Raw genomic sequence first — 22,219 nt, 5'->3', positions numbered from 1 at the left:
ATTGCAAAAGTTAGCAAAACAAATACAGTAACGTCATAAGAAGAGGAAGTGGCCCAGCATCTGTTTAGGGAAGGAGGGCGTACCACACTCCCCTAGAGTTATCCCCGTGATGGACGATGCCAAGCTGTAATCCACCAGCTGCGTTGCACTTCACCGCTTCCGACGGAGTCTTCCTCTGGCACAAGCGAGCGCTGTTGTGTTCCACATGGCAACCAATGCCTCTCGGGACTCTGGGGTACTTGATAGATTAATGGTATTCAGCCCATCACTTACTGCCTGTACTATCCAACAACAGATATACATAGTCTCACGGTTTGAAAGCGCAACTCAGTGAACGATTACAATAAATTATTTCCTTGACATTGCACACAAGGTTTTTTTTTTAGCTTTGAACAAGGACCATCACAAAAAGAAATAAATTCTACACCCTCCATTTCCCCATCCTTCACGTCATTACCAAATTATAACTGGAACTTGATTTGTGCGTTGGAAAATGCGCAAAATTACCCCTGCGTTACCCTTGGCATCTCGGGTGAGTTGTGCTTTCTTATTTTGGCAGGAAGTGTTTAAGGGTGAAGAGGATTTAACTAGAGATCTGATGAATAAACTAGTAAGATAGAATCGTTAACTTTAAAATGAGTTCGGTTGCTGATATCATTTTGGAAGCTAGATGAGAAATAAACACCGGAGAACGAATTTATCTGCAATTGAGCTCCTGCCTTCCGAGATCACGTTGTTATGTCTTCGAATGGAAGGCTCGTACTCTATACTGTTCACTGGGAAACGAATGGGTTGCCTGATCAGGGCTGGTGTCTTGGCGTCTAAAATAAAGCGGAGGCTTTCGATTACATGATCAATGATATAATGACACTAGATTGTGATCCTCCGGGGACCTGCAAGGTGAGTTAATGAAACCCCGAATGTAATCGAAAACTAGTCAAATGGAGGAAGCGATTATGAATCTGGGCCAATGAAAATCTATCTATCAATAAAAATCAAAAACGTTTTTCATTAAAACAGCGTTAGTAATTTAAAAATAATTAGCATTTTAAATCGCCCAGGAACCTAATGTCTGTAATTGCCTTTTCATATTATCCCTTTTGCACAAATCTAAAATAGATTGTTTATCGTGTATGTGATCACTGAATTCACATTAAGATATTTCGGTACATATTTAAAATTGGTATTTGTAAATAGTTATAATCTATATGTACAGCTCTTGGAATTTCCATGTAAGATGTGAGCATTCTGTGTGATAAGAAGTTGCAGATGAATAAACGATGTTCTTCTAAAACTGGGCAGTCGAACGTGATAGTAAATAACATGTACAAAATGTATACAATAGCAATACATCACTCGAACACTGCACTTTGTGAATCAAAATGGTTGCTTTAAGCTTGGCTGGAATTGCAATGTGATCATGGAGTCTGAAGGGACGAGTCGTATTCATTCACGGTGCCGGAAAAGAGCTGAATCGCAGGAACACCCATCCCCCCTCCCTCGTCCTCCCTGCAGTCTGGCTGGGCTGCCGTGAGCGCCCATTGATGCTTGCGACTCGTCCCATTCACGTTTCCTGATTCCCTTCTCCGCTGAGGTAAGCTTGGAGCACCGTGACGTCACCCGCCCAACTTTTCATTAATGAAATCCGACGCCGGAAGCGGCTGCCTAAGTGCGCACGCGCGGCCAGCTCATTATTAAAAAAAACACACAGCGCGCACAGCCAAGAGTCTGTCTTCGTGTGTGTGCGAGGTCCGCACTGGGGAAACGAGGGCGATCAAACCTCCACAGCAAATGCAGGGTTTATTAAGAACACCTCGCTTTCACGAACACCAGAAAACGACATCTGGTGAAACAATATCGCGAAAATTCTTATTTATTTCGTGAGCAGCATTTTGATCAAGTGCCTTTGCGAAGCTGTTTTAGGAAATCCTTTGTTCATTCGGACAGGGGTAAAGAACAAAAGGTTGTCTCTTTAACAAAGTCACTCGTTGCATTCCAAAATAATTAATTGTATGTAGCGCTTAATAGTACCCAATGAATAAATGTAAATGCAAATATTTAGAATGGTTAATCTTTTTTTATTATTTTGACTATATCCCGCACGTTGATGAATTTCTTCGTAATTTGTGCAACCAGAGCTTTTTTTTAAAGAAACGAACAAAATCCGGCGAGTATTTGAAAGTGAAAATGGCAAGCTTTTTCATATTAAAATGACAAGTTATATTTGCGATGTCGAGAAGTGGGGGGAGCCAAGATATTGGCGATACTGCGTGGGGCTTAATTAATGCCAATTGCGAAGGCCTGGCTGCTGAGGACAGGAGAATTGATTTTGTTCCTCCCACAGAACCCAGAGAGGAAATATTAAATAAATCATTAATGCCATTAATAATAATAAGCGATGTACGAGAATTCGAAAAGGGTTGACAGACTTTCTTTGTGTGAGGCTTTCATTGATTCTGTTGTGTCTCTTTGTGAATGTCCCCTGACACTGAATCTCAGGGTAGCATATGGTGACATATGTGTCCTTTGATAATAAAGTTACTTTGAAGTTTGAACTTTGTGTTATGTATCTTGCTAAAATAGAAACGCCGAGGTTTATTCGAGGTACAAGAATTAATTACCAGCGTTCGGAATAAGACAAACCATACGAAACAATAGTTTATTTTATCATACAGATATTACAGTTTATTTCTGCATTTATTTAGAAACCAGGCGAGCTGTTGCAGCGGGTGTTAATGAAGCACCCTGTTAGATGCTGGAGAAGTAGCGCATGGAGTGGCTGAGATCTAACGCGTCTCTCTCCCCACGCCCGCTATTCCACAGCTTTCGCATTCGTTCACTCACGTCAAAGGTATCTGCTTAAGGACACAAACATGAACGCTCACGCGTGAATCCGCGCAAGCCTACCATCTTCCACACATATCCTTATCAGAGGGCAGTGAAAGCAGTGCGACTGAACTTGGTGACAGTTTACATTTACTCGTGTCTTCTGTTTATTTCAAAACGTTGGTGATGTTTATCACCTCGACAGCGGGTAGTCAAAACTGCTCAACGCATCGCCGGCATCAGCCTATCCGCCATCAAGGACATACAGTATACGTATACAGAAAGGTGCCGGGAAAGGACCAGTAGCATCATAAAGGATCAAACCCTGCTCACGGACTGTTTGTCCCACTCCCATCAGGGAGGAGGCTACATAGCATCCACACCAGGACCACCAGACTCAAAAACAATTACTTTCCCCCAAACAGTAAGGCGGATCAACACCTCCACCCACTAACTCACCCCTCCACACCCCCCCTCATTTATCATTTCCTGTCAGAGGAGTCAACTTATGTACAGACACTGTGCCTAGCGTAACATTATAGACATACAATCAAAACACGTATATAAGCTGCCTTATGCATTTAAGTTTATTGTGTTTTTAATTATCGTGTTCTTTATCCTGCTGAGTTTTTTATGCTGCATCGAATTCGGAGTAATAATGACTTCGCTCTCTTTTACACGTGTGTACTGGAAATGAAATTAAAGAGTCTTGAATCTTGACAATCACAAAAAGTGTCCGTAAAGATAGAAAGTACCTTAAACTTGCACCGCCCGAATGTGGTCGGATTTACCACTTAAACCCGAAATTCCGTTTATAATATTCAATACGGGAATCTTGCTTAATGTTAGAGAGCAGCATTTTTCAACGTAAAACACATTTGACACGGACTGTAAAAACACGGCATTTTTCTTTAAAGAGAATGGAAGATAATTCGGTAACTGCATTGTGGACCTAATTCTGATTGGCACTCAACGTCCAGTCCTACGTCTTTTTTTGTGAGTTGTTGTTTCAATTGCTGAACTCCGTCAAAACTGGGAGGTCAGGGCACTTTGACATCGCCGCTGCTCGGTAAGGCACGGTGAAGAAGCCGGCGCTACTTTGCAGTGTGTCTCAGCTCTTCCTCTGACCACTCAGCGGCACTTCTGTCCCGCCTCGAGTGCACACACTTGCTCGGCGCAAGTTCATTACCCTATTGCTGGAAGCAATTACTGTACAAGAAGTGGTTATGTTAGCAAACGCAATGGTAGAATCAAGGCACGAAATGCCTGTTTCAAAGATTTATTTTATGCGGAAAATTCTTAAAGTGCATTTCTCCTGTTCATTTGCATGTTTTCCCCCTGTGCACAGCCATTCTGGGAAATGACTTGATTACCGACTCCTCGAGTTTTTTTTTGGAAATGCCTGAAACGCATGACGGAGTTATCAGCAACTGTAGGGAGGACTATCTGAGGGGGAGCTTCTTCGCATCATTATGTAACACATTTTCTCTCTGCCCTCTGCCTTTGTATAATCTGGTTGGTATTATTCTCCCTCTTTGAGCTCCGTTCTCTATACTAGAGAATAGTAAAGGTGCGGATGGGGTGGGGGGTGGAAATTGATGGGGAACCTGTAGGTACCCTAAATCTGCGAAAAAGTCAGTTGTGCAACTGAGTGAAAGAATCTCAGCTGCCCGCTGATTTTCCATCAGAATCAGAACCAGGTTTAATATCACGGGCAATTGTCATGAAATGTGTAACTAAACTCCCCAGAGTCCTCGGTTTACACCTGCAGTACAATTCAGCTTCAAAAGTACCTACAGATCTCCTGTTCTGGAGTAGACGCGAGGTTATTACGGTCTCAGATAAACTACAGAGGTGAACTAGATTTTCACCGCTTCAGTTCGCACTGCAGTAGAATTTGTAAGGATGCGTGGGTAAATCTCCCTCCGCGGAGAAATATCGCTCTCCCTCAGTTTTTATACGTTTCAGTGTGGCGAGATCATTTAATGTTAAGGATGATACGAGAATAAAGCCGTTTTAATTTGGAGAAATGCGAAAGAGAAACACCAATATTCCTGTAAGTGAAACTATACGACACAAAGCAACACGCCAAAACTTACTGAGCAGTGCGAAAGATTTATTTGCCTTCATTTGAACGGACGTTGTTGATCCCCTTCTCTTTCTCTCACTAAAGTTTTTAGATCAGATTGTAAATTACTTATCAGTAATTAAAATAAAGCAGATATAGTCATTGAATATCGGAAAGCAGATCCCTGTCTCGCGTAAGCGTTAGCATTGTGGTAATACTTGAACTCTCGTATACTCCCTCCACTCTCAAAATGTAAATAATTTCTACAAACTATCTCAAATGAAAATCACCCAATATCAACAGCATGAATTGTTATTTCAAGTTCAGAGGTCGAGATATTTTCTTCTATCCAGACACACAAAAGGGCAGTTTATACATTTCAAACAGTAGCAAAACAATCGGCCAACGTTAAAATAGCTTGATGTGGGATCAACGTTAGGACAGGGATTCGGGATTAACTCGAGCCCCTTTATATTACAGAACAAGGGTTATAGATTTTTATTTCAAAACTATTTTTATTTCAAAAATAGATTCCTAGTTTCTGGTTCCGATGGAAAATATATACCCAAAATGTTAATTCATCTTTTTCAGAACCTGAGAGATGTCGTATATTGCCAGCATATATTATTTTTGCAATTTTCTTGATATGTATACCTAGTTTTAAAAAGACACACTTGCAATTTTAAGTAGAATAAGTAGAAATAAACAATTATCAAATTTTCCACAATAAAAAAACAAACGGAGAGAACAGAATACAATTGCATCAACACTGACCACTTTTCATGTTCCCCATTGAAAAAAAGCCTGCCTGAATCTGTGCGCATGCGCACAGGAGTGCAAGCTGGAGTAGGGAGAAAGGGGAGGGGGCGGGGTTTGGCGGGCGATGACGTAACTGTCCATACTTTTCTTAATGAACAGGCTGGAGGGTGCGCGCATGCGTCAGGCCCAACCATGGGAGCCAACGAGAGCGAGAGAGGGGGGGTGGGGGAAGAAATCAAACTTCCGGTTAGTGTCATGGCCGCCGTGTCCTGGTGAATGTGGAACGGCTGAGGGGAGGGATAGCAGTGCAGTGACAGTGAGAGAGAGGGGGGGAGGGGGGGTGTAAAACAAAACATAGAACTAGGGAGGGGTTTTAGACAAGAAGAGCAACGATCAGTGGGCTCACCCTAAGGAGAGAGAGGGGAGGGGGAGGGGGAGGAGGAGTTGGTTGGGGGGGTGGGGGGGGGGAAAGCCGAGCATGGCGGCTCATAAGCCGGTGGAATGGGTTCAAGCCGTCATAACGCGTTTTGATGAGCAGGTAAGACTGATCTTTAAGCTGGAGGTGTGCTATTTGTTTGCATTGATTGCTTTTTTTTTGTAAAGCCCAGGAGTGCTTGGAATGACTTGCATTCTTTATTTTGGTCCCCTCCTTCGCAATTGCGCGGTTGAATGTTTTCTGAGGTGAATCGGTTGTCCGTTTGTTTCTGCTTTCTGGGGGTGGGTGGCTCTTTAGTGGAGCCAGGCCTGGCCCTCCTCTGTGCTCTCCAGGGCTGGCTCTTAGGAATCCCGGCAGCAGGAGCAGGGTGATATTCCAACCCGCACCCCACTCCCACTTCCATTTGATCATCATTAATCCCACTTGTTTCATAGAAAAATAAATTCCCACATGGAAGTAGGAGTGCTCCCCTTCCAGCTCTCTGAACATCACGCAATCTTCCCACCACCTCTCCGTTTATTTCTCAGCGACACTTCTGATGTTTGTATCAAATAAGGGCACCGTGCTCCCCCTCTGGATTTAAACTTGTGTTTTGCTTCATCTTAATTGTACTTTTCCATCTCGGTCAATACAGTTACTATTGCAACGTTGTTTTTGCAGAGATGATGTGAAGCTTTTGTTGTAGTTCCCGTTAGAGTTAACTACGAGATTTAAACATTATTACACTCATTTTTGTTGAATCCGGACCTCAGCTTCCCAACCCGTCCCCTGCCTCAGTAGTCAGCTTTTTCACACAGCTGAAGGTTGTGGGAGATTCTGCATTGAATTTGATCAAATGGCTTATGCATTTCTAAATTGAACACTTATTACCCTCTCGTATCGAAATACACAGACTTTTCACTGTTCGTTCTGTTGTTAATCTGTCTGCAAAGTGTGACTAAAATGGATCTTGAGTATCCTTGAGTTCAACTCAGATTCATTTGCCCATTGTAGATGCACATAGGAGCCAGTTTCATGGTCATATAAATAAATGATATCTAGTAGTTAATGCTAGCCTTGTATCTTTTTACAGCCTCCTCTGGCCTGCAAATGAATATTAGTAGTTGAAATTTGCAGTGGTGACTAATATAATTTGGGGCCTAGGCCAGTTTTAGCTGGATGAGGCAGCTAGTGCATCTGTTAAAGCTGGGGGGAGCAGATTCCAGAAATTTGAGTTAGGACGAGTGAAATATGTACGTAAAATTTAATCAACTTTGTGGTTCTTCTGCCAGCTTTGAGTGAATTGCATCAACAAAGTCATTACCATTTAGTGGAATCTAGACTGGGTCTTTTTCTTCATGACAGATTGTTGGAGACAATGAAACAGAACAATTTTCAGTAATTGTGGATTGAACAACATAAGAGTTTTTTCAATGATTAGATATTTTGTATGTTGGCTGTTACTCGATTTAATATGTGGTTAAAAAGTTTGACCAGATTAAAAGTTATAAGCAAGTTAATAGCTGGTTAATAGTCCTTTAAAACTGTAACAGTGGCAGCCTATTCTGTTGTGATTTTTACTGCATCCATTGAGATCAATTTATCTAAAAGTTAAGCATAAAATTGTGGTTATTTCAGTGAGGAAATGTAATTTTTCTCTCTTGTAAATATTTTGCCAAAGGGTATTGCCAAGTTAGGTACAAATTCCATAAGTATCTGGTGCCTTGAACAGCTACTAACTAATGGGTGAAGTTTCACTGTGATTGTAGTCAGGTTTTTGGACCTGTGTGGATTTACAATTTGAGGAAGGTATGTCATTTTTTACACCATTTCCACAGCGCTTCCAGCTAATCAGATTGGAGAGCTCAGATAGGTGCTTGTAGCTTTGTAGCTGAGATGACCTGTGGTTTGTTAGTGTTGATGTTCAGGATTAGGTTTATTGTGTATGTATAGTTCTGTGCAAAAGTCTTAGGCACCTGTATTCAGCTAGGGTGCCTAAGACTTGCACAGTATGTATTGTACTGTACTGCTGCCGCAAAAAAACCAACAAATTTCATGACATATGTGAGTAATGAATAACCTGATTTTGAAATGCTTCTCTATTGTTGTCTAAGAGTGGGAAGGGGGCAGTGAGAGGGGATCATGGTTGAGGGGAAAGGAGGAGGGAGCAGGAAGCACCAGAGAGACATTCTGTAATGATCAATAAACCAATTGTTTGGAATCAAATGACCGTGCCTGCTGTCTCACCTGCACCCCCCCCCCTGCTCCTGGCACTCCTTCTCTGTCACCTGTCCCACATTCCACTTGTGGCGCTCCACACTTTCCATTCCCAATATCCCTTGCTGCCGTCAGATTTACAAACCCAATCTCTGTTACATGTTGACAAATACAGTACTGTGCAAAAGACTTAGTCTTCCCCCCACCATCTATCTATCTACATATATAAATCTGTCCCAAATAAAATATATATATTTATATTTTATTTGGGACCGCTCTTAAAGAACAAAATCTAATTGAGAAATAGCCAGGATTTCCTTTGTTTATTTGGGACACTATGCTGCTTAACTAGACACCACATTGTGCGTAGAGAGAATAGTTTTTAAATGGCGTCAGTTGCATGTGTTTGTATTTAAAAAACGGTGATTTTTGTTACTGATAGCCGGTGAGAAATAAGCAGTAAGACAGTTTGGAACAGTTTTGCTCGTTGCGGTTTCAAGCATTCATGCTTGGAGGTGCTGGAAACGGCTGGGAGTTAAAATGAAATAATGTCATTACTTCAACAAGTTAGGTACTACAAAGAATTCAAAGGTATCAACAATCATATTGAATGTTACAATGAAAATGAAGAATTGGAGGATGTAATCATGGAAAGTACTGTATAAAGGCAGTTCATTATCTGCACTAGGTGTTTGCGCTGATTTTACAGTCAATCAAAAGAACACAGCAGCGTACAATGGATGAATTCCTCCATCAATAACTATTGGGAACTAATACACAGTTTTATAGTACTGTAGTAGTATTGGTTGTGTTCTAATTTGTTCTGCATTTTTTGAACCTTAAACTATTTCCATCAAACTACAGCTAACTGGGGCAGCCATTTAATTGGGCTAAAGTGTACTGGTTCCAGTGTTTCCCAATTAACTGGAATCCATTGCATGTATAAATGAATTAAATAAGGTCTGCAAACAGAGCAAAAACAGTGCAGTCGAGATCATGGGTTGGTTCATTGCCCACTCAGAAGTTTGAAACTGTTGAGTGTGTTCTTGTATTCTTCAACATTTCTTCAGTAGACCACACTGACATATTTCCTTTCAAACAACATTTATCAACTAATAGATGTTCACAATTTGAATTTTTTTTGTTTTCTTTGAACTGGTATTTCAAAGTATTTTGAAAACCCTTGAGTGTGAAAAAATTGATTTACATTATAAAATTCCATATTTACAACAACTCCTCCCATTAAGAATTTTAATCTTCAGTTACATTGATGGAAGTGGCTCTGTAATTATAAAATAAAATTCTGGCATAATTGTAACTTCAGCAATTACCATTGTAGTAAAGTGTACTACAATAAATTCAACTATTGTAAAGTTAGAGATTATTTGTTGTCAACATATGGAGCAGAGATTTGTTCCCGGTATCTCCTGCATTATGATAGGTAATTCTTGGATGGATTATGGTTGTGCATGAGTTGTCATACTTACTGTGTCAAATAGTTGACTATCACAGAGCTGCTTGGAATATTTTTGAGTGTTTTAGATTATTGATTATTTTATAGCCCAGTGAAGTTGACTTTTTATCAAACTAGCTTTAAGAATCAGCACCTCTTTTATTTTCATTTAATCTTTCCTGTTAATACTGTGATTGGATAACTATTGAAAACTACTTATAACAAAATGAATTGAAGTTTTGTTTCACAATGAAATGCAACATGACTTGGCGTCATTTACAGTTCCATAGATTTTCTTGGAGTTGCATTTGCTGATGTGCTGGCTTCATTGGAAGTTTTGCAAAAAAAAAATCACGAGTTTAATCACTAACGAGAAACTCTGCAGACGCTGGAAATCCGACCAACACACACAATGCTAGAGGAACTCAGCAGGCCAGGCAGCATCTCTGGAAAAGAGTAAACAGTTGACGTTTCGGGCCGAGACCCTTTGTCAGGGCTGGAGGAAAAAAAAGATGAAAAGTCAGAATAAGAAGTTGGGGGGAGGGGAGGAAGAAATACAAGGTGATAGGTGAAACCGGGAGAGGGGGCGGGGTGAAATAAAGAGCTGGGAAGTCCATTAGTGAAAGAGATAAAGGGCTGGAGAAGGGGGAATCTGATAGGAGAGGACAGGAGGCCAAGGAAGAAAGGGAAGGGGGAGGAGCACCATGAGGATCTGATGGGGAGGTAAAGAAATAATGTGAGAGGGGGAATGGTGAAGGAGAAGGGGGGGGGAATTACCAGAAGTTTGAGAAATCGATGTTCATGCCATCAGGTTGGAGGCTACCCAGGTAGAATATAAGGTGTTGCTCCTCCAACCTGAGTGTGGCCTCATTGAGGCAGTAGAGGGGGCATGGACTGACATGTCGGAATGGGAAGTAGAACTAAAATGGGTGGCCACTGTGATATCCTGCTTTTTCTGGCTTTTTCCGTTAAGTGCTTGGTGAAGTGATCTTCCAATCTACATCAGATCTCACCGATATACAGGTCACATCAGGAGAACTGGATACGGTAGATGACCAACAGACTCATGAATGAAGTGTCACCTCACCTGGAAGGACTATTTGGGGCCCTTGTTGGTAGGGAGGGGGGAGGTGTAGAGGCACGTCTAGCACTTGTTCTACTTGTAAGGATAAGTGCCAGGAGGGATGAATGGACAAGGGAATCGCGTAGGGAGCCATCCCTGCGGAAAGCGGAAATTTGGAGAGGGGAGGGAAAGGTATGCATGGTGGTGGGATCCCATTGGAATTATGTGTTGGATGTGGAGGTTGGTGGAGTGGTAGCTGAAGACAAAAGGAACCCTGTCCCTGGTGGGGTGGCTGGAGGATGGGGTGAGGGCAGACATATGCCAAATGGAGGAGATGTGGGTGAGGGCAGCGTTGATGGTGGTGGAGGGGAAGCTCCCTTTTTTGAAGAAGGAGGACATCGCCTTCGTTCTGGAATGAAAAGCCTCATCCTGAAAGCAGATGAGGCAGAGACAGAGGAATTGAGAAAAGGGGATGGTATTTTTACAGGTAACAGGTAGATGGGAAGAGGTATACTCCAGGTAGTTGTGAGAATGTGAGTTTCTAAAAGATATCAGTAGATAAGCTGTCTCCAGAGATAGAGAGGAAGAGCTTTGAGGCCTTCTTGATGCGGGATGGACATTCATAGTGAAAATAAGATGATTTTGGGGCCAGGGACCGTGAAATAATTGAAAAGATTAAGAGCATGTGAAGTGTTACAGATGTAGGTAGGAAGGGACTGAACCAAGGGGGATAAAATGGAGTTGAGGTATGCAGATATAAGTTTTGTTGAGCAGGAACAAGCAGAAACAATGGGTCTACCTGGACAGGCAGGTTTGTGGATCTTGGGTAGGAGGTAGATGCCTCGGACTTCAACTACTGCACAGAGTCTTGTCATCTTCAGAAGTTTTCTGATGACTCTGCCATAGTTGGATGCATCAGCAAGGGAGATGAGGCTGAGTACAGGGCTACGGTAGGAAACTTTGTCACATGGTGTGAGCAGAATTATCTGCAGCTTAATGTGAAAAAGACTAAGGAGCTGGTGGTAGACCTGAGGAGAGCTAAGGTACCGGCGACCCCTGTTTCCATCCAGGGGGTCAGTGTGGACATGGTGGAGGATTACAAATACCTGGGGATACGAATTGGCAATAAACTGGACTGGTCAAAGAACACTGAGGCTGTCTACAAGAAGGATCAGAGCCGTCTGTATTTCCTGAGGAGACTAAGGTCCTTTAACATCTGCTGGAGGATGTTCTGTGAGTCTGTGGTGGCCAGTGCGATCATGTTTGCTGTTGTGTTCTGGGGCAGCAGGCTGAGGGTAGCAGACACCAACAGAATCAACAAACTAATTCGTAAGGCCAGTGATGTTGTGGGGATGGAACTGGACTCTCTGACAGTGGTGTCTGAAAAGAGGATGCTGTCCAAGTTGCATGCCATCTTGGACAATGTCTCCCATCCACTACATAATGTACTGGTTGGGCACAGGAGTACATTCAGCCAGAGACTCATTCCATCAAGATGCAACACAGAGCGTCATAGGAAGTCATTCCTGCCTGTGGCCATCAAACTTTACAACTCCTCCCTTGGAGGGTCAGACACCCTGAGCCAATAGGCTGGTCCTGGACTTATTTCCTGGCATAATTTACATATTATTATTTAACTATTTATGGTTTATTACTACTTAATCATTTATGGTGCAACTGTAATGAAAACCAATTTCCCCCGGGATCAATGTAGTATGACTATGACTAGATACAGGAGGTGCGGGATGAGAGAAGTATGAGGTTGATGGCGGTGGATGGGAGACACCAGTTAATAAGATCAGTGATGGTTTAAGAATTTAATTGTCATTTTACAAACCTATATATCTGAATTCGCTAATTTCAAATGGTTGAATAATACTGTACATAGCAGTCCTCATCAAGGGGTCAGCAGCAGAAAAGGTGGGCAGTTTCAAGTTCCAGGGTGTCAACATCTCTGAAGATCTATCCTGGGACTAACATATTGATACAATTATGAAGGTGGCACTCTAGCAGATATACTTCATTGGAAGATTGAGGGGATTTGGTGTGGAGCAAAATTGGATTCCAATGCACTGGATTGGAAAAGCTGCAGAGGGTTGTAACCCCAGCCGTGGACGCTAGCCTTTCCACCATTGAGGACATCTTCAAAAGGCAATGCCTCAAGAAGGTGGCACCCTTCATGAAGGACACTTACCATCCAGGACATGCGCTCAACTTTTTAGGAGCTGCTTCTTTCCCTCCGCCTTCAGATTTCTGGACAGTCCATGAATTCATGAACACTACCTTACTATCTTGCTCGCTTTTTGCCCTATGTAATGTTTAAGTATTGCACTGTACTGCTGCCACAAAATAACATATTTCATGGTGTCAATAATAATATACCTTATTCTGATAATTTAGATTCCTTGATTTATTGCTAGTCGATAAATACTTGTATAGTTTTAAGACTGTAATGCCTCTGAGATGAGCAGTACCATTGGTTTTGGCTGCAATAGGAATAGCCGTTTGGTTAATGTATTGGAAACAGCTGGGTCCATTGGATCAGCGTCAAAGCAAAGAAATAATTCTTGTCTAATGTTCAAAACAAGTTTGAAAATAAAAACTTGGGGATAATGTTTGTGAACTGTTTTGCAGAGGAGAAGAGAATTTTACAGTGTGTAAACATGAATTCTGGTTTTGCTATGTGGACATTGCTGGCAATACATCTCAAATTGCTTTTGAAGGGTTGGTGATGCGCCATCTTGAATGCCTGTGCCCTTGTGAGAGTACTGCACTTTCTCTAACTGCAGCATTATGTTTGCACAAAATGCTGGCAGCACCTATGGAGGGGAATAAACAGTTGATGTCTTGAGCTGAAACCCTTCGTCAAAACTGGAAAGGATGGTGCAAGAGCCAGAATGTGAAGGTTGGGGGAGGAGTAGAAGTTGGCAGGAGATGGGTAAGACCAGGTGGGTGGGAGAGGTAAAGGATTGAAGAAGAAAGAATCTGATGGAGGATAGTTGACTTGGGAGAAAGGGGAGGATGTACACAACCAGAGGAAGGTGATTGGCAGGACATGAGGATTTATAAGGAGAAGAGAAGGGGTGGGAGATACACCAGTATGAGGGAAATCAAAAAAGGGCAGAAGGGAGTGGTTGCAGGTAGAATATTTTCTAGCCTAGTGAAATTAAATTATTTATAAAGTTAGATTTCAGAATCAGGAGGTAAACAACTTTATCTGAGACAATTATATGATTGTATTATAATAGTTTTTGATAGAAGCACATTAACCCTGTCATTTTTTCAGAACTGCAGTTTGTGCTTTTTTCTTACCCATCAAATATCTCCACTTGGAAGGAAAACTGGGGCACAGCTGAAGATGATAGGGTTCAGGATAGATGTTGCTTCTCAGTGGTGGCCTGGAATGCCTATACTTCATTAGGAGTTTGAAGAGATCTGATATGTCAACAAAAACACTCAAAAGTTTCTATAGATGTACCGTAGAGATCATTCTGACAGGCTGCATCACCGTCTGGTAGAGGAGGTGGGGGTGGGGCTACTGCACAGGACTGAAAGAAGTTTGTAAATTTAGTTGACTCCATCAGTGGTACTAGCCTATGAAAGTATCCAGGACATCTTCAAGGAGCAGTGTCTCAGCGTCCACACTAGACCGGATAAATCCGTAACTGAAGCTTTTTCTCTTCGTTTTGACCCTCCATACACACTGAAATTGTGTTTTCCTCCCCCGAAAACAGAGCTTTTCAGAAACGCTCTCCAGAGTGAATAAATCTGAAAATGCCTAATATATGGCATAGTGTGTACAGGGTAACCGGCTGTTTTTAAAACCGCTGTCATGACGTGCCGGAACAAATGGTGGCAACAGCGCGGCATTTCATTGTTTTCTTGAACGCAACCTCCAACACCACAACAATATCTGATAATAGATGTGTAACAGCCTGATGTAACATTGTATGGAAATACAAGATAACACTGATGCAGACATGTTTTATACATTTAACAAGATGCTTTATTAATGTATTGCTTGTGCAAACATTGATGCAATTGTCACTTTTGCTCAGTAACTCGTTTTATTGCACATGTTAAATACAGCAAATAATACACAAAAGCATGGCAAAAGTAAAGGCAAACAAATGAGGTAACAGCAAATTTCACTTTTGCCCAGTAATAAGCCTTATTGCATTTAGTTGTAGCTGTCGTCCCTTTCATCTGTGAAGAGACTATGGCTGGAGGAAATGTTTCTGGACAAACGTGCACCAAATCTTTCGTTTGGCAATTTCCTTCTAAGTTTTCCTAGCCTGTAACTGGACAAACATGCACCGAGTATACAGTTTCCTCTTCGCTTGTTTTCTGTGTGTCCTGTGCTTGCCCAGTAGGAGGAGATTCGCCCAAATATCTGTTTTAATGTGGACAGAGGTATTTTCAAAAATGCCTGGTGTGTGCGCCTATCGTTTTTAAGCGAAACCGGCGTTTTCAAAATGATCCGATCCAGTGCAGACGTAGCCTCAGAAAGGCAGCGTCCATTATGAAGGACCTCCAGCACCCAGGGCATGCCCTTTTCTCACTGTTACCATCAGGTAAAAAATACAGAACCCTGAAGGCACACACTCAGCAATTCAGGAACAGCTTCTTCCCCTCTGCCATCCATTCCTAAATGGACATTGAACCTTTGGACACTAGCTCCCTTTTAAAATATATATTATTTCTGTTTTTGCATGATTTTTAATCTATTCAATATGCATATACTGTGATTGATTTACTTAATTATTTTTATTTTTTCTTCTATGTTATGTATTGCATTGACCTGCTGCTGCTAAGTTCGCAAATTTCACGACACAAACTGGGGCGCAGTTGAAGATGATAGGGTTTGGGATAGATCAGAATAATAAACCCCATTCTGATTCTAGCCTCCTACAACCATGGATTATCTGTTTAAAGCCAAAAACCATAGATGCTGGAAATTACAGACAATGCTGAAAAAGAGGCTGTACTTGATCTGGTATTGGGAAATGAACCTGGTCAGGTGTCAGATATCTCAGTGGGAGAGCATTTTGGCGATAGTGACACAATTCTATCTCCTTTACCATAACATTGGAGAGGGATAGGAACAGACAAGTTAGGAAAGCGTTTAATTGGAGTAAGGGGAAATATGAGGCTATCAGGCAGGCTTGGAAGCATAAATTGGGAACAGATATTCTCAGGGAAATGTACGGAAAAAATGTGGCAAATGTTCAGGGGATATTTGCATGAACTTCTGCATAGGTACGTTCCAGTGAGACAGGGAAAGAATGGTAGGGTACAGGAAACAACAGGAATTCTACAGATGCTGGAAATTCAAGCAACACACATCAAAGTTGCTGGTGAACGCAGCAGGCCAGGCAGCATCTGTAGGAAGAGGTGCAGTCGACATTTCAGGCCGAGACCCAAAGTCCTGACGAAGGGTCTCGGCCTGACACATCGACTGCACCTCTTCCTACAGATGCTGCCTGGCCTGCTGCGTTCACCAGCAACTTTGATGTGTGTGTTGTAGGGTACAGGAACCGTGGTGTACAAAAGCTGTTGCAAATCTAGTCAAGAAGAAAAGAAAAGCTTATGAAAGGTTCAAAATAACTAGGTAATGATAGAGTTCTAGAAGATTATAAGGCTTGCAGGAAGAAGTTTAAGAATGAAATTAGGAGAACCAGAAGGGGCCACGAGAAGGCCTTGGCGGACAGGATAAAGGAAAACCCCAAGGCATTCTACAAGTATGTGAAGAGCAAGAGGATAAGACGTGAGAGAATAGGACCAATCAACTGTGACAGTGGAAAATGTTTATGGAACTGGAGAAGATAGCAGAGGTGCTTAATGGATACTTTGCTTCAATATTCACTATGGAAAAGGATCTTGGCAATTGTAGGGATAACCCATAGTGGACTGGAAAGCTTGAGCATGTAGATATTAAGAAAGAGGATGTGCTGGAGCTTTTGGAAAGCATCAAGTTGGATAAGTCACTGGGACCAGATGAGATGTACCCCAGGTTACTGTGGGAGGTGAGGGAGGAGACTGCTGAGCCTCTGGCGATGATCTTTGCATCATCAATGGAGATGGGAGTTTCCAGAGGATTGGGGGTTTGCAGATGTTGTTCCCTTATTCAAGAAAGGGAGTGGAGATAGCCCAGGAAATTATAGATCAGTGAGTATTACTGCAGTGGTTAGTAAGTTGATGGAAAAGATCTCGAGAGGCAGGATTTATGAACATTTGGAGAGGCATAACATGATTATGAGTTAGTCCTGACGAAGGGTCTCGGCCTGAAACGTCGACTGTACCTCTTCCTAGAGATGCTGCCTGGCCTGCTGCGTTCACCAGCAACTTTGATGTGTGTTGCATGATTAGGAATAGCCAGCATGGCTTTGTCAAAGGCAGGTTGTGCCTTACAAGCCTGATTGAATTTTTTTGAGGATGTGAATAAACACATTGATGGAGGTAGAGTAGTAGATGTCGTGTATTTGGACTTCAGCGAGGCATTTGATAAGGTACCCCATGCTAGGCTTATTGAGAAAGTAAGGAGGCATGGGATCCAAAGGGACATTACTTTGTGGATCCAGAACTGGCATGCCCATAGAAGGCAAAGAGTGGTTGTAGACGGGTCATATTCTGCATGGAGGTTGGTCACCAGTGGTGTGCCTCAGGGATCTGTTCTGGGACCCCTACCCTTTGTGACTTTTATAAATGACCTGGATGAGGATGTGGAAGGATGGGTTAGTAAATTTGCTCATGACATAAAGGTTGGAGGTGTTGTGGATAGTGTGGAGGACTGTCAGAGGTTACAGCAGAACATTGATAGGATGCAAAGCTGGGCTGAGAAGTGGCAGATGAAGTTCAACCCAGTTAAGTGTGAGGTGATTCATTTTGGTAGGTCAAATATGATGGCAAAATATGGTATTAATGGTAAGACTTATGGTAGTGTGGAGGATCAGAGGGATCTTGGGGTCTGAGTCCATAGGACACTCAAAGCTGCTGCGCTGGTTGTCTCTGTGGTTAAGAAGGCAAACGATGCATTGGCCTTCATCAATCATGGGATTGCGTTTAGGAGCCTAGAGGTAATGTGGCAGCTACATAGGACCCTGGTCAGACTCCACTTGGAGTACTGTGCTCAGTTCTGGTCGCCTCACTACAGGAAGGATGTGGAAACCATAAAAAGGGTGCAGAGGAGATTTACAAGGATGTTGCCTGGATTGGGGAGCATGCCTTACAAGAATAGGTTGAGTGAACTCGGCCTTTTCTCCTTGGAGCAATGGAGGATGAGAGGTGACCTGATAAGAGATGTATAAGATGATGAGAGGCATTGATCGTGTGTATAGTCAGAGGCTTTTACCCAGGGCTGAAATGGCTAGAACGAGAGAGCACGGTTTCAAGGTGCTTGGAAGTAGGTACAGAGGAGATGTCAGGGGTACATTTTTTATGCAGAGAGTGGTGAGTGCGTGGAATGGGCTGCCAGTGATGGTGGTGGAGGCGGATATGATAGGGTCTTTTAAGAGGCTCCTGGATAGGTACATGGAGCTTAGAAAAATAGAGGGCCATGTGTAATCCTAGTTAATTTCTAAGGTAAGGACATGTTTGGCACAGCTTTGTCGGTTGAAGGGTCTGTATTGTGCTGTAGGTTTTCTATGTTTTAAGACTCCAGCAGGTCAGGCAGCATCTGTGGAAAGAGAAATGGTTACTGTTTCAGGAATGGGGCCTTGTACTTTTTGACGCCTGACCTAAGTTTTTCCAGCATTTTCTAGATTAATCACTTTTTAATTAAAGGAATATTTTCCTATTAGATATTGATTTCATTTTTCCTATGCGTCTTTGACCATCACTAGGTTAGATGATACCTTGGAGTGTAAGAGTGTCACTCTAACTTCATCTCCAGATCTCATATCTGGATTAACTGAATGGGCCTGGTAAAACCCAGACTCAATATTGCTGAGCTGCTTATTAGTAAAATACAACTTGATTGTGCAGCTGACAATAGCTTGTATCACTTCGATGATAGAGAGTAGGCTGGTCTGTCGTTAGCCCGGTTAAATTAGTCTTTAGTGAATGGAACATACCTGAGCAATTGGGTAGTATTCTACAGGAGCAGCTTGGCTGAAGATGCGTCTGATTTTTAAATTGCAAGTTTTTTTTGATAGTTTCTTCATCTCGCCTGAGTAAATTGGATGAAGACTGGTTTCTGTGGCGATGGAGATCTTAGAAATAGGCCCTATGGGTTAACTGCTTAAAGCCAAAAAACTGCAGGTGCTGGAAATGCATAACAGCCAAAACTGCTGGAATAATTTCAGCAGGTCAAGCAGCGTCTGTGGAAAGAGAAATGGTTACTGTTTCAGGAATGAGACCCTTTACTCTCAGATGCCTGATCTAAGTTTTACCAGCCTTTTCTGGATTATTCATTTGGCATTTCTACCTGAATGTGGCTACGAAAGCCTTTTCTCTTAGCACTCCATAGCTGACCTTTGCTCTTGTTAGGACACTGATGTTGTTTAATTGCCTACTACTGCAGGATACTGCAGGACTTGCAAAGCTTTTTGCCCTGATCCTTTTTACCCAATTGACTAGTTCAAATGAGTTGTTAGTTAATGAAATATGGGATTGTCCATCTATAATGTTTCTGGTAATATGTTGCTGGTCATTTACTTTCCAAACATGTCTGTTGGTTCACTGTTCAGTTTGAACCGAGCCAGGTGAGCCAAGTGGCTGGTTTGTATTGGTTCATTTGAGGTGCAGTGGAAGGATGAAATATTTGGACCTTTGTACTTCTGATCAAATTAAATTGTGTTAAGTTTTGGGTGGGACAAAGATGAGATAGAAGTGTTGCCGTTCCTGAACATATCTAATTGTGATGGATAATTAAACAATATCCCTGTCGTAGCAAAGGCAAAGTCTACAGGTTAATGCTAATCTGATCTAGACCATGTGAGGGTCGGATCACCTTTAACTATGATGCCAATACCTGGCCTCTCATACTGAGAGCAGCCACTTAAGTATGGTTTTGGACTGCAGTAGTTATCCATAAAAAAAACCTGTTGATCAGGGGTTCCCAGCATTTTTTGATAATGTGGTCCCCTACCATTATCTGAGGGGACTGTGGGCCGCAGGTTGGGAACCCCTTCTGGAGGATCTCAGGCGGAGGAACTCACAGGTCAGGCAGCATCTATGAAGAGGAAGGAATAAACAGGATTTGAGCTGGTTCCCTTCATCAGTTCCGACTGGCCTGCTGAGCCCTGCAGCATTTTGTGTGTGCTGCTCTGGATTTCCAGCATCCTCAGGTTAGGAAGGTTAGGAAATCTCCATTTAGAGAGGAGTAGAGTTGGTCTTTCAGATTTATTATTTTTTTTGGTCAAAAGCATCAGAATTAGAATTGGGTTTAATATCGTGAAATTTGTTGCTTTGCAGCAATACATTGCAATACATAAAACTATAAACTGAAGTACATTAAGGAATGTATATATAAAAATTTTGTGCAAAAAGAGGAAAAAAAGAATAAGATGGTGTACATGGGTTTAATGCCCATTCAGAACTCTGCTGCTGTTGGAGGGGACGAAGCTGTTCCTAAAACATTGAGTGTGTGTCCTCAGGCTACTGTACCACGTCCTTCCATCAAATGCAGCAAATTTGGATGTCTTTTGTGGATTCTTTTGGAAGGTTAATAAGTAGAGTGCACAAAATAAATGAACTTAGCTATAAAAGGTAAAGCAATAGATTTTTTTTTGATTTTGTAAGCAGTATGATATCACCTTTCACATCCATCTGGCTAATCCACCAGGCAAACCCAAATGCCATAAAAGCAAGCCATTAAAGCGCTTTGTTTCCAAAGTGATTAAGATGTGGCAAGAATATCATTTTTAATCACTGTTAGAATTATTGCATAATTTACTTTTGACCCCCAATTACCTTCAAGGTGTTTCAAGGAGAATTACTTCTTCTCAGTTGCATTATTGATACTATACTGGAGGTGGTAGAATAAATGTTGTCTTCAGAAGTTGCTTCAAGATGCAATAGTTCGCAGTAAATAATTTCTTGATGGTGGGTACGCTCATGAATATGGTCTTAATGGTAATCATTTTTTTTCCCCCTCTGGGTTTCATGTGTCTAGAAAGATTTTATTGTAGTTTGTGGCTTTAGTTGTCTCCCTATTCCCTACCAAGTGTGAAAATTCCAATTTTCACTGGAAGCCTAGGGGCTGAAAATGGCCTGTCCTGTGGTTGGAGCAGACTTGTTTTGCTGCTGTTCTTTTGTTGATCTTGCTCCATTGTTGCTTGTGTTGGTCTGCTGAAAGTGGTGGCTTGCTATGTTGGCACTGGAATGTGTGGCGACACCTGCATACTGTCCCTAGCACATCCTTAGGCTGGGCCAGTTGTTAAAGCGAATGACACATTTCAATGTACATTTTGATGTAAATATGATCAATATATGAACCTGAATCAGACAGGATTGTTTCCTTTAGGACTGACATGAGTTTGCTAGGTCAAGTGGCCTCCTCCTATGTCTTTACATACGATAAATAAATGATCTGAATTGGCAGCTGATTGAGATTTTAATCAGGTATAAGTTAGACTAGTTTGCTCAATTTTAGAATTGCATGATGCAAAGGTAAGATAATTTAGGAGAAACTCTATAAATTTGGAATATTTTCATTAATACAACGGTGAGTTACTCTCCTTTGCAATAAGAGAGGTAAAAGTTGTTGATGGGATTAGATTTTCACATGAATCATGGTTTTCTTTAAACTGGTGGCCAGAATGAATAGAATTAGATTTTTTTTGTATTTGCAATCTACTGATTAGATACTGAATGTGCAAACTATATTTCATGGGTTATGGTCAGCTCACAGGTGCTGGCTGATTTAAGACGTGGAATCTTGGGCAAAAAAACAAACAGTTAGAGCAACTCAATCAGTTGAGCAGCATCAGGACCCACAGGTGCTTCCATTTTATTGGTGATTGTCTTTCCTGATGGTGGAACAACTTCATCTTGGTAGTTTAGTAAATTTATTTTTAATGCTGCAGGCACATGGGTGGATAATTCCTAAGATGCTTTAGTTTCTTTCAAATCTGTTACTAGCTCTTCTTTCAGTTAGTCCTGACGAAGAATCTTGGCCCGAAACGTTGACTGTACCTCTTCCTAGAGATGCTGCCTGGCCTGCTGCGTTCACCAGCAACTTTGATGTGTGTTGCTTAGTTTCTGTAAGGTTGGCTGTGTTGGGGAAGGTAGTGGGGATAAGCTCCCACTATGTATTAAATGCTCCCAATGGTGTATGTCTCAAATAGACTCTATTAAGTCTAGCTCCTAGCCTTCACATGTGGCTTAGCTACTAAGCCCAGTGGAGTATTTTCTACTGACAGGAGAAGGGGTAAAGGCAGGTTACTGGCATCTTAAAACCAGTCGCTTTGGGCAGAT

General features: G+C 41.9%; 1 protein-coding gene across 7 annotated transcripts in view; it reads left to right on the top strand.

The window, feature by feature from the left end:
* The first annotated feature begins 6,125 nt into the window (after positions 1-6,125).
* nf1a (neurofibromin 1a) overlaps positions 6,126-22,219 on the top strand; it is a 385,105-nt gene continuing 369,011 nt past the window's right edge. For all 7 annotated transcript variants that reach the window (XM_063031787.1, XM_063031792.1, XM_063031790.1 and 4 more), the window contains exon 1: positions 6,126-6,191. In XM_063031787.1, the coding sequence (XP_062887857.1) occupies positions 6,132-6,191 (60 nt within the window). In that variant the 5' untranslated portion in view covers positions 6,126-6,131. The remainder of the gene's footprint in view (positions 6,192-22,219) is intronic.

This window comes from Mobula hypostoma, chromosome 23 (genome assembly GCF_963921235.1).
Source record: "Mobula hypostoma chromosome 23, sMobHyp1.1, whole genome shotgun sequence".
Classification (NCBI taxonomy): Eukaryota; Metazoa; Chordata; class Chondrichthyes; order Myliobatiformes; family Myliobatidae; genus Mobula; species Mobula hypostoma.
This window is presented reverse-complemented; position numbering and strand designations above follow the sequence as displayed.